Source organism: Trichosurus vulpecula, chromosome 7 (genome assembly GCF_011100635.1).
Source record: "Trichosurus vulpecula isolate mTriVul1 chromosome 7, mTriVul1.pri, whole genome shotgun sequence".
In the NCBI taxonomy this organism is placed as follows: domain Eukaryota; kingdom Metazoa; phylum Chordata; class Mammalia; order Diprotodontia; family Phalangeridae; genus Trichosurus; species Trichosurus vulpecula.
The window spans coordinates 96,499,309-96,520,267 of record NC_050579.1 but is presented as its reverse complement, the minus strand read 5'-3'; the positions used below and the strand labels follow the sequence as shown (position 1 = coordinate 96,520,267).

The window sequence follows — 20,959 nt, the reverse complement described above, 5'->3', positions numbered from 1 at the left end:
TCAGTTGGCCATTTTTGCATTTCCATTGTTTTTCAATCTCTCTCAAACATTCTCAAGCCAGCAAGACTGTGTAATAGGATTTCATTGCTCTCCACAATTTTCTACTTTTCAGGCTGTAGGCTTAGCCCAGTGGGCAGTCTGTTTCTATTCCTGGGCCCTGGCACAAGCTCAGATGGATGGTCACTATAAGGAGCCATTCTCTCAGGAATGTGTGGAGTTGGGTGTGATGAGTTGGGAGGTGAGAGGGTAGGTCATAAAAACTGGATATAACAAAAGGAGACAAAGTCTCTCTTGAAATGCTTACAATGTAGAATGATGAGTCATTATGGAAGATAAGAACTAAACATATACCTGTTGTTAGAGAATGCTTTCAAAGATCTCTTTATTAACAGGAGTGACTATGAAGAAATGCCCCTGCAGAATGGCCAGGCCATTAGAGCCAAATACAAAGAAGAGTCTGACAGCGATTGATGGCGCTCCAGCAGAGACCAGCTTGGCTGGCTAGAGAAGGTCTTGGACAGTTTTCCTCAATGCTCCAACTCTCCAGCCTTCCCAAGCCATCTGCTTAAAGCTGAATTATTTCCTCACAAGAAAGGCAGTTTTCCCTTTACCTCTTTGTGTTTACTAGTAGATTTTTAAAAGACCAACCAGGACCAAAGGAAAAATTACAGTGTTGGCAAAGGCATTACCAGGGTAGGGGGATGAGGCCGGGAGAAAGGCAAGTTGTGAAGATTAGCAACCAAATGCCTCTTTGAATAATTTTAGGGGAAACAGTTTTTATGTTAGAGTGTCATTTCATTGGAGCTCAAGTAGCTGCTCCTGAACTGAAGGGTTCAGAGTGCTGTGGCGTCCCAGAGCTCCCCAGGCCTCTAAGTCACCCTCATTTTTAGTCTAAAGATGTATGCACTAGTCTTCTGTAGCATGTTCTCTTTAAGTGATGGAGAAGCACTTAGGAGCCACTAAATGGCTCCGTGGAATGTTGGAGTTTTGCCTCAGACACCTATATTGGCTGTATGACCCTGAGCAAGTCCCGGACCTTCTGACAGCTCCTGTCAAATGAGAATCATTATAGAACCTACCTCACGAGGTTGTTGTGAGGCTGGAAGGAGATGATGCTAGAAAACCTTACAGTGCTTTACAAATGCTGGATATGATGATAAGTCATGCAGGAAAATGGCAGTGTTCTCCTTTCTTCTCTCCATAGACATTGTTCTCTCTCTAACTCCAAGGGAAACTTAGGAACTTGCTTGGACTGCCTCATGGGGTCAGCATGCTGCTGTTTGGTGGCAAATACCACACCAGGTCACAAAGTAGCTTGAGTTAAATCATTCTCCAGTTTAGAAATAAAGCATTAAACTGAGGCTCCGCTGCTGCCTTCTGCTGAAGCCCAAACAATGAAATACCAATGGGAGTGTTGTGGACCTCTGAGTACACAGTACAACCTGGTAGGCAGGTTCCTTCCACCCCCTCATAGGAAGAAATAGGCATTGAACCATTGATGGCTTCAGTGGCAGAGGTGCTGCTGCTGGGCAGTTTGTCCAGGACATGTAAGTATAAATGATCCCTGCATGTCCTTCTTCCTCCTCATGTTGGGGTTGGGGCTAGCGGAGGGAAATTGTGATGAGTCCAATAAATCAGAGGCTATGTAGCTTTAAAGCTTCATTACACAAATGAAACAATTCCTAGAATGGAATGCACAAAAGTTTTTTCAGTTCTTTGTCGAAAAACCAATAAAATTAGACAATTTTCATGTCAGTTTTGAAACAAAATTTGTTCAGAAAACCAATTTTGGGGAAAATCCTCTTTAGAAACCTAATTGGAGCTTGTGTAAACAAAAAAAGTCACTGTTTATGGGTCATGGTTTTGAAATTCCAGTCCTATAGTAACAGTGTGGAAGGCACCTATGAGTTTTTAACTCCCCTTTTCCTGGAGGATTAATTTAAAAACAGTCCAGGTGTACCTTTTGCATTTCTTTTTGGATCTTCCTTTCTGGCACTCATCTTTGACCTGTTGTGCTCTGTGGAAACCCCTGCAAGATGATATCCTAGAGAACAGGCGTAGATAGAATATGATATATGATGCATGCTTAGTAGCCCAGTACCCTTCTTCCTATGCATACTCACATTCACATAACTGTTGTGTGCAATTAGAATTATGCTCTCTTCCCTGTAGTGCTAGGACCTCAAATGTCCATTGGCATGTTCTTCATGGTGATACACTAAAATAATCTTTCTTCAGAAGTTAACCTTTAGTGATGTGATGGTACCATTAATTACCTCTGTTGCTTAATATGGACTTCCACTTAGATTTCTGTAGTTTTTAAAAAGTCTTGTTTTAAAAAAAAAATCAATGTTTGAATTAAAATTACTGTAAAATCACAAAGATGATTCAAGGTTTACATAGTTTTTATATCTGTAATGTCAGTTACTTGGCATTTTATTCTGTGTAGTCGGTGATATTAGAATAATTTTTAAAATAGGATTTTAATATATCTTCCATTGGGCCTAGTTTAAAAATAATTTAGGTAAGATAAATATGGCTTGTGCCAGTTGATAGATTCCAGAATATATTTCACTAGTTTTGTTATAAATAATTGTCATCTGTGATTTGGAATGCCCTTGTTTTCTTCATCCATGTAAATAGTGGGGGGATTTTGAAATCCATATTTAGATCCCTTTTTTTGAAAAGATCATTTTTTACTTGCAAGATGAAATTCAGCTATTGACAGACATCTTTATAATTTTATTCTTCAGGCATCAAAATCATTGAACTTAAAAAGTATGGGAGAGTGAATATATGCTTTAAATTTTTTTTATATTTCAACTATTTATGAAAGAGTCCTGCATAATAAATGTATGCTTTGTTTTAATTTTATCCATATTCCAACTATGTATGAAAGAGTCCTACTTAAGGGGAAAATGTTCCTTTTGTTAAACCAGGCACTTTCCATTTCTTTATTTGGAGCAACATGTTTATATTCAAAAGTGTTATATTATTCAGTCATGTAAAAATTTGCTGTTATCCAGCATTCAACACATAGGATATTTACCACATAGTAATTACGCTAGACAGTACATTTTGTTGGGAACTATCAGTAGGAAGAACATTCCTGATTTTTTTTCATAGGGTTGGGAGCATGAATCCAAACTTTGCAGATATATGCCACAAAGCCAAAGAACTGGCTCTCGTTCTTCCTTAGTAACAGCCTGGATGGAGACATTTTGGGCAAGTTTGAGAGAATTTTGCACTTTGGGCCAGTCTGAGGGTATATGCTAGAAGATGGTCACCAGCATCTCAGTTTTGTTTTCATGAGGGGCAGAGAAAAAATTGAGCTTTCACTTAATATACATGATATATTTATTTTTTAATCACAGCAAGAACTTTTCCTTCCTGGTTTAGTCATCTTTCCCCCAATAATGGAACTGAAAGCATAATAGTGTATTTGAGAAAGGCTGGAGTACTACTACATTTGTAGCTCTTTCCTTGATTATGTGAGATCATAGCATTTTTGCCAGTTGTAATCTGTTGTAGGGACAATGTCATTGGTCCTAAATGTTTATAGAATTACAGTATATCAATCTGAAGAGACTGGGATTTTTACTCCAACATCCTCTCTTTCCTATCCCTCATCAGTTTGGCTTATAATGCAACATGTTTTTCAGTGTTTACCTATAAATTTTTTACTTTCAAAAATCACAGTTTAGTGGTTCAGCCTAATATTTGGACTAACACTGTTTACTAAAGTGTACAAATTTAACTCAAAATGCTGCCTGGGGAATTTTTTTTTTCCAACTCTTCTTATGCTTATGTGTACTTTTTCTTAAAGGGAAGATTCTGAAATTGACCTTTTAATTTTTTTAAAGATAAGAATCTTCTAATAATTCCTTCTCTAGGTCAAAGGGAATTTATTTTATGTAGTGCCATCTTTTTATTCTTGTTTGTTCTTGATTCTAGGTGTATAGTGCTGTGAAATACAGAAAGGGACTTGTACTACTACAAACTGACTTTTTAAATAAAATTGTAATATTTATAAAATAAAATTGTATTTAAACTTGTATATCAAAAGGAACAATTGTATGAGTGATAAATTAACGAGCTGTGTTGTTATAACACAACTTTTGAGGAGGATTGTTATACTCAAGAGGTGGTGTTATATCAAATCAGACAAATAGTTGTTTGCTTTTAGCAAATCTCATTGATTTTGGGGGTGCATCCTAAGATCATAAATAAACTTTTATATATTCTGCCATCAAATTTGCATCTAGATTTTATACTTCAATACTTTGTTCCCCTTCTTTGTATTACGCAATTAATTTGACCCACTCAGGATGAGGGATTTAAAGGCATTAGGGAAAAGAGCCATTGGTCTTGTTCTCATTGTTTGTTACAAATACTGACTTCAGGTTTTGTTTCAATAAAGTGTAACTTTTCCCCACCTCAAAGGTTGTTAAAATTTGAAAATTATATACTTACTCTAAGTCTCTAAAAAGTAGATTTGAGGTTAGGGTATGACAAGGGACTACGCTTTCCAGATACTCAAGGGCACGGCCATCCCTGTGTCTACGTAGTCACTTCTAGTTCCCACAAACCTTTACAAACCCAGGGTAAGAAAAACTAAACACTGAGCAAAATCAGCTCCTTTAAAGATTTAGAGTTGGATATGTCTGCTTGTAGTGCTACATAAATATTTCTACCTCTTCCTAACAGCTGAAAAGTCAACTGAATTAATCTGTATTTCATTTCTGAATGGTTTAATATACTTGGAATGGAAAGGACACAGTACTACATCCAGTAATGTTGAGAGGTTATAGTGAAAAGCTGGCTTTAAAACCAGGAAGATGGTGTTCAATCAGGACCCTGGGCAGTGCTCTGGGTTACTAAGAAACTAAGTTGCAGAGGTGTAAATAATGCATTGGAAGGAGTTTCCTCACCTGGCAAACCCCTATATGCTTGAAATCCCAAGTCCAGCTTCTAGCTCTAATACTACAATTGTTATTTTGATTGGGAAGCATTGATCTAGTTGATCTCAGGACAACAGCTGTCACAGTGGCAGCCCAGGCACATTTTTGACTACTCTAGCAGCTGAGGAATTTCACTAACAGCCTCATACCACCTTATGGCTTAAGGCTTCCGAGAAATAAAATGTTAACACCTCCCTACCCAAAGGTGAAGTAACCCCATTTCTAGGCACTGCATATTCCTTTTATTATAGCATAGTCAAATAAGTTACCACAACTAATTCTCATTTGGATGGCTAGGGCTATGAATTCTGATTTTCCAGTACCTTAAAAAAAAAAAAAACCACTGCAATTTGTGAATTTTAATAATTTATTATTCTACTAAGAAAAGTATAAAGTGGGACGTTAGTGTGTTATATAAATCATTTCAGAAATTAGAAAAAGTGTCATGCTGCAGCAGATTTCATTTTTAGCACCTTTGAATACTTGGAAGTATTGAGGAGTTAAGACAAAGTAACAATACTGGATGATGCCAACTTACAGTGAACAAAGTGAAGTGTGCAACCCGTGTAACAGAGTGGCCATTTTGGACTTTTCCCCCCACGTTTGAAAGTATATGATACTTTTAAAACCTTTTAAAAGTTTGCTGAATTCACAGTACATAGATAGACCATGGAATGGAAATGGCTGAAAAAAATGAGGAGGCTATACAATTCCAAGAAAGTTAAATGGACAGTCCAAAGGCACTGACTATACAGTACATGGTCTTATTCTCCCATCTCACAGTGCAGCTTCCTGTGGAAACAACAACAAAAAGCACATTTAAGCATTTTAAATTTTAAAAGTTATTTCAGTGACTATGTACAATACAATTTTGGTATTTCTATTTGACATATAGTAAGATCAGAATATATTTAAGCACTATTTGAAATCTTAACTCCTCTTTGCACCTCTTAATGTCCTCAATTGATCCTTTCTTGGCTAATCCGATCTCCCCCATTTCCTGTCCCATCTCCCTCTATGACCTAGCTGCAAGAAACCACTCTTAATGGGTCTCTGATCCCTCCATCTTGACTAGCTGCTTTACATGGATCTCCTCTTTAAAACAAAGACAACATTTTTACTCTGCTGTCCCAACCTCAGGTCATCATTGTCCCTTCTCTCCTCTCCTTCACTGCTAGATTGTAGTAAGACTAGCCTAGATGTCTTGTTTCCACTTCCTCACCATTCACCTATACTCAACTCTCCATCTGGTTTCTATCACTCTTTATGAAATTGTACTGAACTAAAACATACTTTTTTTCAGTTATTTTCCATGTTTTTTGTTTTCTTTTTTTTTGCACATGGCTAATATGGAAATATGTTTTGCATCCCTTCACATGTTTAACTGATATGTTGCTTGCCTTGGAGTAGGGGAAGAGAATTTGGAGCTCAGAACTTAAAAAAGTTCAAAATTCTTTTAAAATGTCATTGGGAAATACTTAAGGAAACAAATGAAAATGTTATTTTTAAGAAAGAAATGGCTCTCCAAGATTTCTGGTGATATTACTACTAAATCTGGTATCATTTTTTCTGTCTTTACCCTTGACCTTGATGCAGCATTTGATACTGCATACCACCACCCCTTTCCTTCTTGGTATGGCTACTGGGAATGACATTGAACTCCCATGGTTCTCCTTACCCTTCTAAAAGTGAGTGTACCAAGAAGAAGCATGGCACAGTTGATAGAGAGCTGGTCTTCTCACAGAGTCAGGAAGACTTCGATTGAAATCTCTGCTCTGGCACACCATGGGCTGTGTGACTCCAGCCAAGCCCCTTAACCTCTCAAAGCCCTAAACAACTTTCTTAAAACAGAGCAAGTGCTAAAGCTCATCAGCACTGACTAGCATTACCTCAAATCATCTAGGTAAAAAAAGCCCACAACTTTGGGACAAAAGCAATCAATTTCATCGTCTAAATACAGAGGAAGCTCTTCATCCTTTGCAGGTGATGCAGTATTTCTAGCCACGTTGGATCCATTTGATCGTTAGGCCTGTTTCCTAGCGTTTACCACATTAGGCAATTGAAAGAGGATCTCTTAGCATAAAAGGTATGAACCTCATTCCAATAAAGAGTAGGAATCATAGCAAAAACAAAACAAAAAACCAGAAGTTCCCTTTACCAATGAAATTAAAGGTCTGGTAAAAAATAAATGTAAATTGGATACCCCAAGGCTTTGTCCTTCACCGTCCTTTCTCTGTAACTTCCCTTTGGTGATCTTACCCACTCCAATGGCTTCAATTCTCTCTCCAAGTTTACATCTGCAATGCCCAAGCTCCCTACCCCAGGATTATATTTCCAGCTGCCTGCTGGAGGATCTCCACCTTGATGTCCCACCAGCACCTCAATTCAACAAGCCCTAAACTGGACTTACATCTCCTACTCCCCAAAACCTCCCCATCTTCCCAACTTCTCCACAGGCAGTTATAACCTGGGACTTCTCTTTGACTCTTCTTTCCCTCCACTCACATGCAAACAGTTACCAAGTTTTACTGATTCCATCTCCATAATTTTTCTCATGTGCAACCTCTCCCAACTGTTACCACCCTAACTCAGGCCCTCATCTCTCACCTAGTCTACTATTAATAATTGCCTCCTAACTGGTTTTCCAGTTTCCAGTCTGCCTCTCCAGTCCATCCTTCACATTACTGCCCAAGTAATTTTCATGTACTGCTTTGAAACTTAATGCTCATCTAATCAAAAAATTTCCCTAATGCTTAATAAAATATAAGCCCCCTAATCCTGTTACACAAGACCACCCAAATCTGAATCATAGTTTCTCAAAGTTGGAAGAAATTTCAGAGGGTCATTTTTTGCCCAACCTATACCTAAAAGTTAACATCCTTCTGCAAGATCCCCAACAAGTGGTCCTCCACCCTCCAGTGAAAAGGAATGATAGGATTCTTGAGGTAAAGCAGCATATGAGTTTTTCAAATATCTGAAAATAGCTATTATGCTCCCTTCAGTCTCTCCTCTAAGCTAAGTATATGCAGTTCCATCAACTGATCTCTGGAATGGTCTCCAATACCCACAGCCTCCTGGTTGCTCTTTACTTGTACCAGCCTTTTTCCACCTTTATCTCATTCTGCTCACAGATTCATACAATATAAAAATGGAAGAGACCCTTAGAGATGATCAAGTTCAGTCCCTTTCATATTCTGTTTTCTAGTCAAACTGGACTACAGCACCATCCACTCCTAGAATTGATTTCCCTCCCAGTCTGTCTTCTGAAGACTCTCCTTTTCCTCAAGGTTCAACTCGGGCACTGCTTCCTCCATGAAGCCTTCCTTGAAACCCTCCCTTCCTAGCCAGAAGTATTCCCTCTCTCAAATTTCTCAGTTCTTTGCCTAGACCTTTCCATACTTAGTACCTTGTCCCACATAAGTATTTGTACATGTGTTGCTCCTCCAAACATTAAATCAGGATATGACTCATATCCTAAGTACCCAACACAGCACTTCAAACATAGTAAACTTAATTTAAAAACAAAACAAAACTGGACAATAGAAAAGAAAAAATAATCTGCATGATGAAAGTTATATCTCTTTGTTATTTGGTAGAGGACGAGGATGGGGACTGGTCTGTGTCCCCAGTACCTTGTCAAAATAAGTATTGAATAAATGTTTCTTGAATTTTAAAACTCCACATATAAAGCATGTCACATTTTCAAATAATCAAAACATTTACTCATAAAGAAACGTTAGAACCTTGACTGGAAATAATTATTATACAGCAATTTAATCATATCAAAAGAAAAAATGCTACATTATTTATAACAAATTCTCTTAACCTAATCTTTTAAACTTTAAGAATGAAAATGACAATTCTTATACAAGAAAATTAAAATAATTTCATACCATCACTGCTGTTATCCCAAAAGCAAGAGCTTGCTGTATGCAGCCCCGCTCCATTCTTCTGCATAATCACACAGGTCACTTAAGAAAAGAGAAACTTTCATTAGAGAAATCCGTGTGATGGTGGTATGTTAGTTTTCTGTGCATCCACTTTCAATGTATTTTTTTTAAAGTTCTTACCAATGTACTTGAATGGTTTCCCCAACTTGGTAAGTTGACTTAAAGTCTGTTCCACTACATTTGTGGTCCACTGATTGACTTTGCTGTGTTGATAAGCATTACCACCAATCGCACTTTCTATGGCCTAGGGAAGTAGAGCACAGGGTGTAGTTAACATAATTACCCAAGTGGTTTAGAACAAATCTGGCTTTTGTAAATTTCAATGACACAAGTAAATATTAATTTTATTATTTTTTTAAGAATATTTAAAATGAGTGTATGCCACTATTCAAACAATCTCAGAGTTGGAAGGGATTTTGGAGGCCACTTAGTTAAGCCTCTACCTAAACAAGAAATGCCAAGAATATATCCTACATAATTAGGTGGCTTTTCCTTTGAAGATCCACTTTCCTTCCAAAGATGCTCCTTTCACTTTTGGACAACTCTTATTCTTAGAAGGGTTTTCTCTACTCAAGCCTCAATTTTCCTTGTTGCAACTTCCACTCACTCTCCTAAGTTATGCCTTCTAGGACCAAGTAGAATAAATATTTTTCAAATGACAGTCCTTTAAATATCTGAGGACAGCTACTTTGACCCCCTTAGATCTTCCTTTCTTCAAGCTAAACAATCTACATAGCTTCAAGTGACCTCAATTACAGCATGAAATCACAGTCACCGTTCTGGCTGAGCTGGCTACTCTCAAGCTTATCAATCCTAAAATATGTCCCCAGAACCGATTATGATGCTTTGGGTCAGACCAGGCCAGAGGCTGTCAGTCCCACAGTCCTGGACCAGGAATGGGGAACCTGCAGACTTGAGGCTACTGGTTCCCCACATGTCTAGACACAAAGCCTTCCTCATAAAACAGCCTAAAACTCCTGTTGAAGCTTGTAGTATACTAAAACCATCAGATCTTTTTCAGATAAACTGCTTTCTAACTATGTCTCCCCCCTTCTTGTACATTTGAAGCTGATTTTTTAAAACTTGAGTGTAAGACTCACTGGATTTAGAGTCAGAAGTCTTGCATTTGAACACTTGACTCCATCACCTGTGTGACACTGGACAAGTCATTTAAACTCCCTTACCCTAAGGTTCTTCATCCTTAAAAAAGAGGGCTCTTTTCCAGCTTTAAATTTATAATCCTAAATATTATTAGTTTCAGCCCAATTTTCTGCCTAACGGATCTGTTGGGATCCTGATTCTTTATTCATTATGTTGACTATCCTTCCTAACATTGTGTCATGTGAGATTTGGCAAGTAAACTATATATACCTTTATGAGTGTCTGGTCTTTTTGGACATCTCTCACTTTTCCCCCTCATGAGAATTATTTCTTTGTGTTTTCAGAATTTACTCTTGAGAGCATTTCATCACACCTGGGCTGACTTCTATTGAATTTTAGTTCATGGAATCCTATCTGTACCTGCTTTTTCCACTTAACTCTCTGGGCCTCAGTTTCCTCTATAAAAATGAGAAGGCAGCCTCAGAAGTCTCCAAGCTGCATCTATAATCTTATGATCCTTTAATATAAGGAATGCCCTTCTTGAGGCATATGCTAGTCATGAGTCTCCTATCAATTCTCAGGGATACATATAGGATCAAATTTTCTTCTCTGTTTTAGAATCTCAAGTCCATTAACCTAGCTTGTTTGCCTATACTAAGGTATATTTTAGTGCAGACATCCAAGGCCATGGGTTTCGTTGTAGGCTTTCTTGCATTTTGTGTCCTGGGCCATTTCTGCTATTCTTCCTATTTTGTAGCTACTGTCTCTATGATAGATAAGCTGCAGTCTGCCTCTTTGAGGCCGTGGTTTGGTAGGGGTAGGGTGTGTGTATTGAGAGTGGGGTACTCAGTGTGTGAGTGAGTGTGAGAGAGAGAGCGTGTGTGTGTGTGTGTGTGTGTGTGTGTGTGTGTGTGTTGACAGTGGGGCACTTGGTTTTCCCCCTCCACCTTTTTGGTTTAAAGCCTTTTGGATTAGATGTGTTTGGACGCAAACACATTCATTCATTTAAATATGCATTTACTAATGCCTACCAGCACTGTGCTAGATGCTGGGTATACAAAGACAAACACAACTCAGTAAATACCTAATCTCATTTGAACCTTTCTACAACTACTATTATCCTGTCTTAGAGTTCAGAAAGGTGAGGTGTCATTGGTTGTAGGATCCTGTATGTACACTAAAAGTCCAAACTTTAAATCACTTCTGGCTCTATCGAAATAAAGTGTTTTCCTACTATACCAAGTTACTTCTATTGCATTATGTATGTAGCTATATCTGGGGTCCATGTCTATGATTTCCACTACTCCAAGAGTATGAAGACTGTACTGTGCACACTCTCCACTAATGCAGACCAGCAACCTATCTGTAATTTTGAGTCTCAGAGAGGGGCTGGGGCACTGAGAGATGTTTCTACTTGTCCAGGGTCATAGTGTCAAGATATATCAGAAAGAGGATTTGAACAAAGTCTCTTCTTACTCCAAGGCTAGTCTGCTATCTACTATGTTCACAATGCTTCTCATACTTACACATGTGTGCATATATGTGTATGTAAAGCATTGAACATTCACTGTAGTTCTGTATCCAAAGGACTAGGTAGTAACATGATCATACCAAACATTTAAGCTTAGAAAAGAGCTGAATTGGCCACAATATTCATCTAAAATATAATGACAAAGATCAACCTGGATGACTTAAATTCAAACACTTATTAAACACTCACCAAAGGAAAGGTGCTATGTTTTAGGAATGGATCAGCTTATGTCCTGGTACGAGTATATGCAAAAAACTAGTAAAGATTAATTTGGTCTGAAAATATGCAGATGAACCAAACTGTGCCGTCTGACCATTTTGCCACAATTTTATGCTAAAATCTGTATGTGCATAGACCAGCACTCTCCTTCCATTTCCAAGCCAGCACATTTAAGAACCAAGTTCCAAAATTTAGGCTGAGTATGGAGGTAATGGAATGGGGTCTGATGGCCAGAACATACCCTAATATACTTTGCTCTTAAGAGATCCTCTAAAACCTAAGACCTCATACCTAATTTACATCCCACATCCTTTGCCCCTGGGACTCTGAGCTTCTCTTTACCAGAACCAGGCCTCTATGTCACTTCTAGGTCATTTCCAAACCATGCTGCTATGGAATCAACCACCTCACATATACCGCCTCCCCACACCCTTCTATCCTCTCCTTATTTGTTGTCTTCCCCCATTAGAATGTAAGCATTTGACTGTTTTGCTTCCTTATACTTGTTTGTTTACCAAATGCTTAGTATGGCAGCCAGAAAATAATAAGTGTTAAGGTAATGTTTTATTATTCATTCATTCATTTGTCCACAGGTCTCTCTACAGTTGCATCTAACTTTTAAGCCAAGAAATAGAGGAGATGGATACTTTCAAGGATTAAAGTAACACAGGGAGTTTCTGAGACTGAAAATAATTTGAGTGTAAGCAGGTCCATTCCTAAATATAAAGGGCTCATGATACTGTAACAAGCAACAAAAGATTAGACTTATTGTTGAAACTGTTATAGTTCAAGATTCTAGTTATTTAAAATTAGCTTTTTAATGCACCAACTGGCACAAATTTATTGTCAATCGGCTCCTCTACACTGATTTAGAAGAAAGCGTGGTCAAACTTGGGAACCAGAAGTGTTTAATAAAATAAGCAGAAATACAATACAACCTGGTAAATAATAATTTGATGTTTTCTAAGCCAATATGCAGTCACTGAGATCTGTTTGTATTTCAGTTTGATACCACTGATATAGAATATATATCCCTTTTTCCACTTTGCCTATTGTGTAGTTACCAAAAACCATTGCAATACAGCAGATACCCTGGGGCATGTCTGACTTTTTAATAAACCTCATTCAGCACAATTCCTGTTTACAGCATAATACCCATTTCCAAGTGTCTGTGTATTTCACTTTTGTACTTGATATGGCATTTATGTAATTGTGTTAATGCCTTTTTTTACACAGCAATCATTTCCCCACATATTACCCACCCCATTGAAACTTCCATTATCACAAAGAAAAACAACTATACAAAACCAATATGGTGACCTGTGGAGTAACATATACAACCTTCTACACCTGTAGTCTTCCCCTTCTCCAGGACGAATATTGGTCAATCCAATTAATCACAATTCAGCTGCCTTTTAGTTTTGCTTTCATTAACATTATTATAGTAATTGTATAAACTGGTTTCTTAGTCTATATATATTTAGAAAAACAATAAATTGTTATGGCAACATGGAAATGTCTGATTTTCACTGCTAACATACGGTGCCTTTAACTATCAAGGAAAAAAGAATTTACCTTTTCAAGGTATCTCTTATGTGACTTCTTACAGTTCTAGTACACCACTCACTACTTTACCCATTATTTATATGTTAGAATTAATTCTAAATTATGTGTGGTGACAGAAAAGAGGAACAGAAAAGTAAATTCAGATAATTTGCAATTACTTTAACAAACCTCATATGAAATCGAATAATTAGGACCAGTTTTGATTTTTATGACCTCTTTTTTCTCCTAACTTCACCATCTTTTAGTAAAAATACTAACAAATATCGATAGTGGCAAAAGTTGAGAGTTCAAAAGCTACTGATGTAACAAGGAAATGAATAATCCAGACACTAGAAAGCCAGTTCTGAAAAGTTAGGAGTTAAGGATGACAAGTTAATCATGAAATTTATTAGATTTTTTACTCATTAAACCTACCATCTCCTTTTAACCCTCATTTTATATTCGAATTGGGTGCTGCTACTGGCAAATTTGTTTCTATATTACAGGAAGTTGTTTTTCTTTAAATTTATTTACTATTAGTACAAATGAATTTCCCATCTATGGCACCTAAGTAAAACCTATAGTCAATAAAAGCATCGTTTTTAAATACAAAATGTACATCCTATGTATGGGGTAAACACCATACATAATTTAGAAATCCATGTAAAAAAATAAATTTTGAAGGTCACAGTGAACATATATATTACCACTTGAAACAACTTCAAAAAAAGTTTGTGAAATAGTCTCTTTCTTAATAGAGAATTTTAAACCACCAATGCTGCCACTTTACCAACTATTAATCAAAAATTTAGAAACTCCTTGTTTATATCTTACCTCTTTTACAATGTTACTCACTTCATCAACCACAAAAGAAGTCTGCCAAGAAAAAAAAAAGGAAAATTAAACCTGTGTAAAAGATGCAATTCCATTTTATCCAAGTTTCCCCACTTAATACAAGGTTAGATAATGATTACAGAATTTTTAAAAATGGAAGCGATCTTAGGGAAATCAGGGTCAATCTCTTCCTATCTCTCATCCCTATTTTACAGATGGAGGAAAAACTCGAAGGTGAAATAACTTTCCCAAGGTCCCAGAACTTTTTTCAAGTTGTTTTGTTTTTAATTATACAACAAAACCCAAAGACTGCCAGACTATTGTAAACCAGATTATATCTATAATTATACAGCTTAATTATTTAAAAAAAAGTCTTTTTAAGTTACTTAGCCTAGCATTTTAAAGGCCACTGTGAACTAAGCAAATTTTGACCTGCTAGCTTTAAGCAACCTTTTTTTTTTTTTGAAAATGAAAACCATGAGAAGTTTTTATTTTACAGACACTGTAATTTTATTAGTTATGGGACCCTCTCACTGATGGTGAAATCAACCAGCTGCTTTGCAGTTTAGTAGATGGTCTTTGAAAAGATGTTGTTGTGGTCAAAAAATTATGGCCCTGTGCCCAATTCTATTGATATACGAGAGAGAGAGACACACACACATTGTCACAAGGCTCATACTAAAAGCCTTTCCAGTTTGTTGGACCTGTCACAGCTTTAAGGACTGCTAGCACCAAGCCTCTGAGAAACCAGTTACTTTCATTCTACAAGAAGATATTAGAGTAGAACTTTAGTCATTAATACTTTTCCACATGACCCATTCCCTCAATATAAGTATAACAGGAGTCTATGATCCTATCACAGACCTAAAGAGTTAGAAAGGACCTTAAAGGTCATCTAATCCAAAACTCTCATGTAAAAGGTAAGGGTAAATGACTTGCCCAATGTTACATAAATGACAGAGCCAGAATACGAACTCAGGTCTTCTAACTCGAAATCTAAGACGTCAGAAACCTTCAGGCTGAATTTTCTAGATGGTTTCCTGTATTGCCTTCTTGCAACTGTTACTAGTAATAAGCTCCCAAGCGGTTGCTTATTGTGATCTATCCACATATCTTTAAAAGAGGCAGCACTTAGTTAGCAGGTGCTAACTTAAAATTTTACTTTCGTGAACATAACCCAACAGAAACACATTAAGTTAGATTTGCTACTTATCATCATTAACGGAAAAATTTGCAACAACTAGATAATAGTCAATTCCTTATTATGTACCCTTTAAGTAGCAGTTGCTGTCTACAACCTAGCTATCATTACTGGCCTTGGTCCAGCAAAGTTCCTTGCCTCTCAGAAGTTAACACTGGGGAGATGTTTTTTTGTTTTCTTGTGTTTAGATATTTACCAATGCACTCTTTACTGGCAGATAAGAACCGACTGCATATTTACCTGACTTGTAGTATTCACTGGAAAAAATTTATTAGAAACAAAGCCATCTAGTTAATGGAAAGGACCATATAACTAAAAATTTTTATTGCTCCAGGAGGTCTAAATGACCCTTGAGGAACACCTTTCATGAAATCTGAAAAGAAAGAAAGAAAAGAAAAGAAAAAAAAAGAAAGAGAGAGAGAAAGACAGAAAAGCCATGTGTACAAATTTCAACACACTGGAATATGAAAGAGACTTTAAAAAGAACTTTTAAGGGAGTAGGGATAGGAAAGGATAGGACTGGAACTGGCACAGGGAACTCTCAAAATGAGGAACTCTTCCTCAACCATTGCAGGTTGGCACTTTTTTGCCACTAATAGTCTAAGGGAATTACAAAGTGCATTGAGAAGTTAAGTGACTTTGCCAAGATCCCACAACTACTAAGTATCAGAAATGTTACTTGAACCCAGGCCTTCCTTAAACTTACTTGGGTAATTTCTACAACAAAACATATCAGATAACATAAAAGTACAATTGTAAAAGACCACACTGTTGGGTGAATATCCAGGGGAAAAAAAATGCAGTTTTCAAAAAAAATATATTATTCATATTGTACCATGCCATTCCCCAAGATTATAACTGCATACCAAACATTTTCCTTGGTTTGTTAGTTTCACAAATATTCTTTTAACTATCATTAATACTAGTATTAAAAATATTATGTTGCACAGATAGAAAATTAGATTATTCAATCTTAATTATTAAAATGCAAACTTTTCAAACTCTTTTAAATGAAAAAATGTGGTAAGCACTTTTAAAAAACTCACCTATAAATTTCAATAGGGCACCCTTTTGTTTGAATTTTAAGCAAAACAATACAATTTAAATGTCAGCAGGAGTAACTGCCAAACAGTTAAGATCTACTATTACACTAACTGGGTACCATACATTGCAAAAACCCCACTGTAACAGATCAATATTTTCTGGTATGTAAATTAATCCTCCTGTATTTTGGGGGAGAAGCAACAAAAGATCATGCTGTTTTCAAAATCAAAACCGGAACGAAATACAAAAAACTACTGGCCAATCCTAGATGTACCTCACAGGATGGAAAACAAAGGAAGCCCCTTCATATTAAGACTTTCTGCACTGTGCAGACAATATAGATAGCAAAGCCACGGCTATCTTAAGGAACTAGGAATCATTTGTCGTAGAGGAATAAGTCGTTTGTCTACACTAAGACCAATACGACAGACTGACAGGTTGCTTTGGGCTACCAAATCCCTGGAAACAGAATATTATCAGTTAGAAAAGCTGTTTTGAAGGAATAAGTAGTCTGCTTTAAGATCAGGACAGCTGACAGGTGCTTTGTGCTACCACGCCCCTAAAAATGAGAGTATTGGGGAAAAGGTGTAGGGGCTAAGATTCAGCATTACTGAGTTGAAGGCGTAATTTCTTCCCTTCTACTGCTCCTTAAAGCAGATCAATGGATCTAGATGGACGGTTAAGGCATATTAAACACTCGCAGAGGTGGGCGAGTCCCCCGCATATACTACTACTACTACTCGTCTTCTGCAGGATGGAAAATGCACCAAGAATCATGATGCAAGGCTTCCCGGGGAATCAGAGCTTACAAGGGTTCACCTTCCCGTTTTCAGGCCCCGACAGATAAAGATCCGGGGTGGCTTCTTTTAAAATAAGCGGCGCATATTTGCAAACACAGTCAAACACTAAAGATGTATGGATTGGTTTGGGTGACCTGCCATTTTTGTTTGTTTTGTTTTAATAATCCTGGTTACCAGGGACGGCTCGCTAGGGTAGGGAGATGTAAAAACCAAAGACAATTTTTAAAAAAGTGTTTAAACTATTATCATAAGCATTAGGAGTAAAGCCGATTACGGCTTCCCACCCAAGCCTCTCTCTAAATCGATGACTCGGGAGGGTGGGGTGGGGTGAGGAGGGGCCATCTCCCTCAACCCCCAATGCAGAGACCCCCACCCCCAACGTCTCCAGCCCCCCGAGGGTTCCCGAGCTACGGTTGGGGGCGGGGCCCCGACCCCCAGCTCCAAGCTCTCGAGGTTCCGCCGGTGGGGTGGGGGTTAGAGGGGCGGAGGCCGCCGGGGTCCGTCCGGTCGGGGACAAAGGAGAAGCAGGCGACTGAGCCCCCCGCCCCGACCTTCAAGACCCACCACCTCCCCTCCTTTCCCCTTCCCCCTAGCCGCCGCCTGTCACCTCCCCTCGGCCGACGCTGACCCACCCCAGACCCTGGACCCCTCACCTCTTCGGAAGCCTGGAAATCGTCCATCTTCCCTCTTCAGCCGCAGCTGTCCGGGCGAGTACTACCCACTGCGCCTGCGCAGTAGTGCCTTCTGGACGCCGCTCCCCGAGGCCCCGCCTCCCCAGAGGCCCCGCCCCTTCTCGGAGACCCGGTCCCGCCCCGCGTGGCATTGTGGGCCGGCGGGCTCGGGAGGCTCAAAGCTTTGTGATGCCTCAACTTTCAAACTCACCTGTCAATCTCCGGGCTCAGACTGGGATTCTGGGGCTTGAGGCGCAGGCGCGGTCTTCCCCGAGTTCCCCGGGGCGGGTGGACTAGGCTGAGGGGCTGGAAGAGTTGATGGGTCCCATGGGAACGGCTTCCCCAGTTGCCAGGTTACGGTGGAGGAGCTACAACAAAACACCAGGGCTAGAAGGGCAGGGCCGTTTGCCTTACCCCCGGGGGCAGTGTTGCAGGGGAGGCATGCCTGAGCCTCCGGCATCCACTGACCGGCCTTGAGTCTGTCTGGACTTGGAGGAATGAGCGCAGCGGAGGCTAGGGAGCTCATTCATTCTTTGTTTAGCAAGCTTTTATTTAACACATATGGCCCGCAAAGCGAAGTGCGGCGGGAGGGCTGGTGAGACAAAGTTTAGTACTTTTTCAATAGAAGCAGCCTCCAGGCAAAGACACTTGAACGGTATTGACCAATCAACAAGCATTTACTAAGAGCTGTTATACGCCAAGCATTGTTAGGCCCCGGTGATGCTTCAAGGGAATGGGTCAATAGAGAGAGACTGAAGATTAGAGAGATAAAAGGAGAATGAGGGCAATCTGCTGGAGAAGTAGGGAAGGAATGGGGACCAGACGAGTATGGAGGGATTGACTTTGGCAATGAGAAGACACTTCTTTATCTGAGATCGGTGTCAAGAAGACTGGAGGAAGAGTTTTGAATGAGATGAGGAGAAAGGAAGACGGAGATATTCTTGGCAAACGGTCCCAATTTTTTCAGTGAAGTATGAAGTGAGTTTCTTAGCTGAGAATCTTGCCTTGGGAGGCTTAAAAAAGATGAGAATGTTAGGGATAGCTGCTGTGAGGGGTGGGATAGAAAACTGATTAGTGAAAACAGAACTTTTGTCTTGCTGCAGGGCAGGACTAGGTGAAATTAGATCACAAATTTGTCGTGTATGTAATCAGCCTGGTTTTATGATTTTCTCTAATACTGTTCATCTCCATGAATAGGAGCAAATGCAGATGATGGAGTAAACCAGAATTGGCCTTTAGGGTGTGATCAGTGATAGGCCAAGGCAGCAAGGGGTTCAAGAATGGAGAAATGTATAGAGTTGAGTTGGTTCATCAAGGGGTCTTGATAGAGAGTAGAGGAGAATGCAGTCAGTGCAGGTGTGATAGGCTGGGAAAGAATAGAGGAGGGGAAGGAATAAAGGTCACAATAAGGACAAAGGACTCGGTTAGGGATTGTAAGTCTTGAAGAAAGATGTACTGATGTATTGATAAAAGATTATCATCAGTCATTCAACTTATTTATTAAGCACCTACTATGTGCCAAGCACTGTGCTAATCTCTGGGGATATAAAGAAAGGGAAAAGACAATTCCTGTTCTCTAGGAGCTTACATTCAAATATGGAGGAGAGACTATGCAAACAACTATGTACAAACAAGGTATAAATGGGATAAATTAGAGATAATCATCCAAGGGAAGACATTAGCTTTAAGAAGGATCCAAAAAGGCTTCTTACAGAACATTAGCTGAGAATTGATGCAAGCCAGGGAAGCTAGGAGACAGAGGTGAGGGCAGAGGGAGTTCCAGGCACAGAGAACAGCCAGTAAAAATGTCTGGAGTAAGGAAATAGAGTGTTGGCATGAGGAACATCAAGGAAGTTGGTGTTACTGGATCCCAGAGTATGAGGTGGGGAGAGTACTGTGTAGAACATAAGAAACTGAAAAGATAGGAAAGCACTAGGTTTTGGGGGGCTTTAGAAGACAAACAGAGGGTTTTATAGTTGATCCTACAGGCAATAGGGAATCACTGGAAATGATCAAACAGAAATAGAAACATGGTTAGACCTGCACTTTAAGAAGATCACTTTGACAGCTGAGTGGAGGATAGATTGGAATGGAAAGAGAAAAGTCAGGAAGACCAATTAGTGATAGTATTCTAGACATGAGGTAATGAAGGCCTGCACCAGGGTGGAGGCAGTATCAGAGGAGAGAAGGGGTATGTATACTGGAGATGTCACAAAAGCAGAAAAGACAGGACTTGACAATTGATTGGATGAGAGGGTGGGAAAAATAAAGGAGTTGAAAATGATGCCTGGTATGGGAGCCCAGGTGATTGGGAGGATTGTTGTGCCCTTGACAGTAATAGAGAAGTTAGGAGGAGGGGAGAGATTGGAGGGAAAGATAGTGAGTTCAGTTTTCAGTTTTAGACATGTTGAACTCAAGATGTCTAGGAGACATCCAGGTCAAGATGTCCTGTAGGCAGTTGGAGTTGTGAAACTAGAGGTCTGGAGAGAGGTTAGGACTGGATAAATATGATAATTATCTCAACAAAAATGATAGTTGAAATTATGGGGTGATGAGCTCGCCAACTGAAACAGTATAGAGAATTGTATGAAAATCAAACAGAAATGGATCCTTGTGGGCCATACATTCACTCAGAAAACAAATTAACATTGTTTTATTGTATTTTTATAAATTTTGTTAAATATTTCCCAATTAAATTTTAATCTAGTTCAGGCTCCACTTGGGCATTTTGCTAGTTTGACATCTGGTATGGAGGGACAAAAGAAGAGAACCCAGGAGAGAGCCTTGAGTGATATCCATGGCCAATGAGTGTGACCTGGATCCAGCTAACATGACTGAAGAAGAGTGGTCAGACAGGTAGGAGGAGAACCAGGAGAGAGCAGTTTCACAAAACTCTAGAGAAAAGAGAATATCAAGGAGGAGAGGGTGATTGGCAATATCAAAGACTGTAGAGAGTTCTAGAAGGATAAGGAAGAAAAGGGAGTTACCCATGAAGACTGATGCGCAAAGAACTAAACAAATGACTTAGATTTTTAAGAGACAAGTATGCCTATACCCTAAAGAGCTCAAAGAATGAGGAAAAAGAGTCATATGTGCAAAAAT

At 38.9% G+C, this 20,959-nt stretch overlaps 2 protein-coding genes across 5 annotated transcripts in view; one reads left to right on the top strand and one right to left on the bottom strand.

Annotated features, from left to right (window-relative positions):
• The window catches only part of TMEM181 (transmembrane protein 181), a 102,922-nt gene extending 98,668 nt beyond the window's left edge, over nucleotides 1-4,254 (top strand). For all 4 annotated transcript variants that reach the window (XM_036766570.1, XM_036766568.1, XM_036766567.1 and 1 more), the window contains one exon: nucleotides 393-4,254. In XM_036766570.1, the coding sequence (XP_036622465.1) occupies nucleotides 393-471 (79 nt within the window). In that variant the 3' untranslated portion in view covers nucleotides 472-4,254. The remainder of the gene's footprint in view (nucleotides 1-392) is intronic.
• Nucleotides 4,255-5,310: 1,056 nt separating this feature from the next.
• DYNLT1 (dynein light chain Tctex-type 1) lies at nucleotides 5,311-17,981 on the bottom strand. The gene is made up of 5 exons (XM_036769176.1): nucleotides 17,840-17,981; nucleotides 14,142-14,183; nucleotides 9,032-9,155; nucleotides 8,855-8,932; nucleotides 5,311-5,753 (listed from the first exon to the last, which is right to left on the bottom strand). The coding sequence occupies exons 1-5, from the start codon at nucleotides 17,864-17,866 to the stop codon at nucleotides 5,683-5,685; spliced, it is 342 nt and encodes a 113-aa protein (XP_036625071.1). The 5' UTR covers nucleotides 17,867-17,981; the 3' UTR covers nucleotides 5,311-5,682.
• Between the last annotated feature and the right edge of the window lie 2,978 nt (nucleotides 17,982-20,959).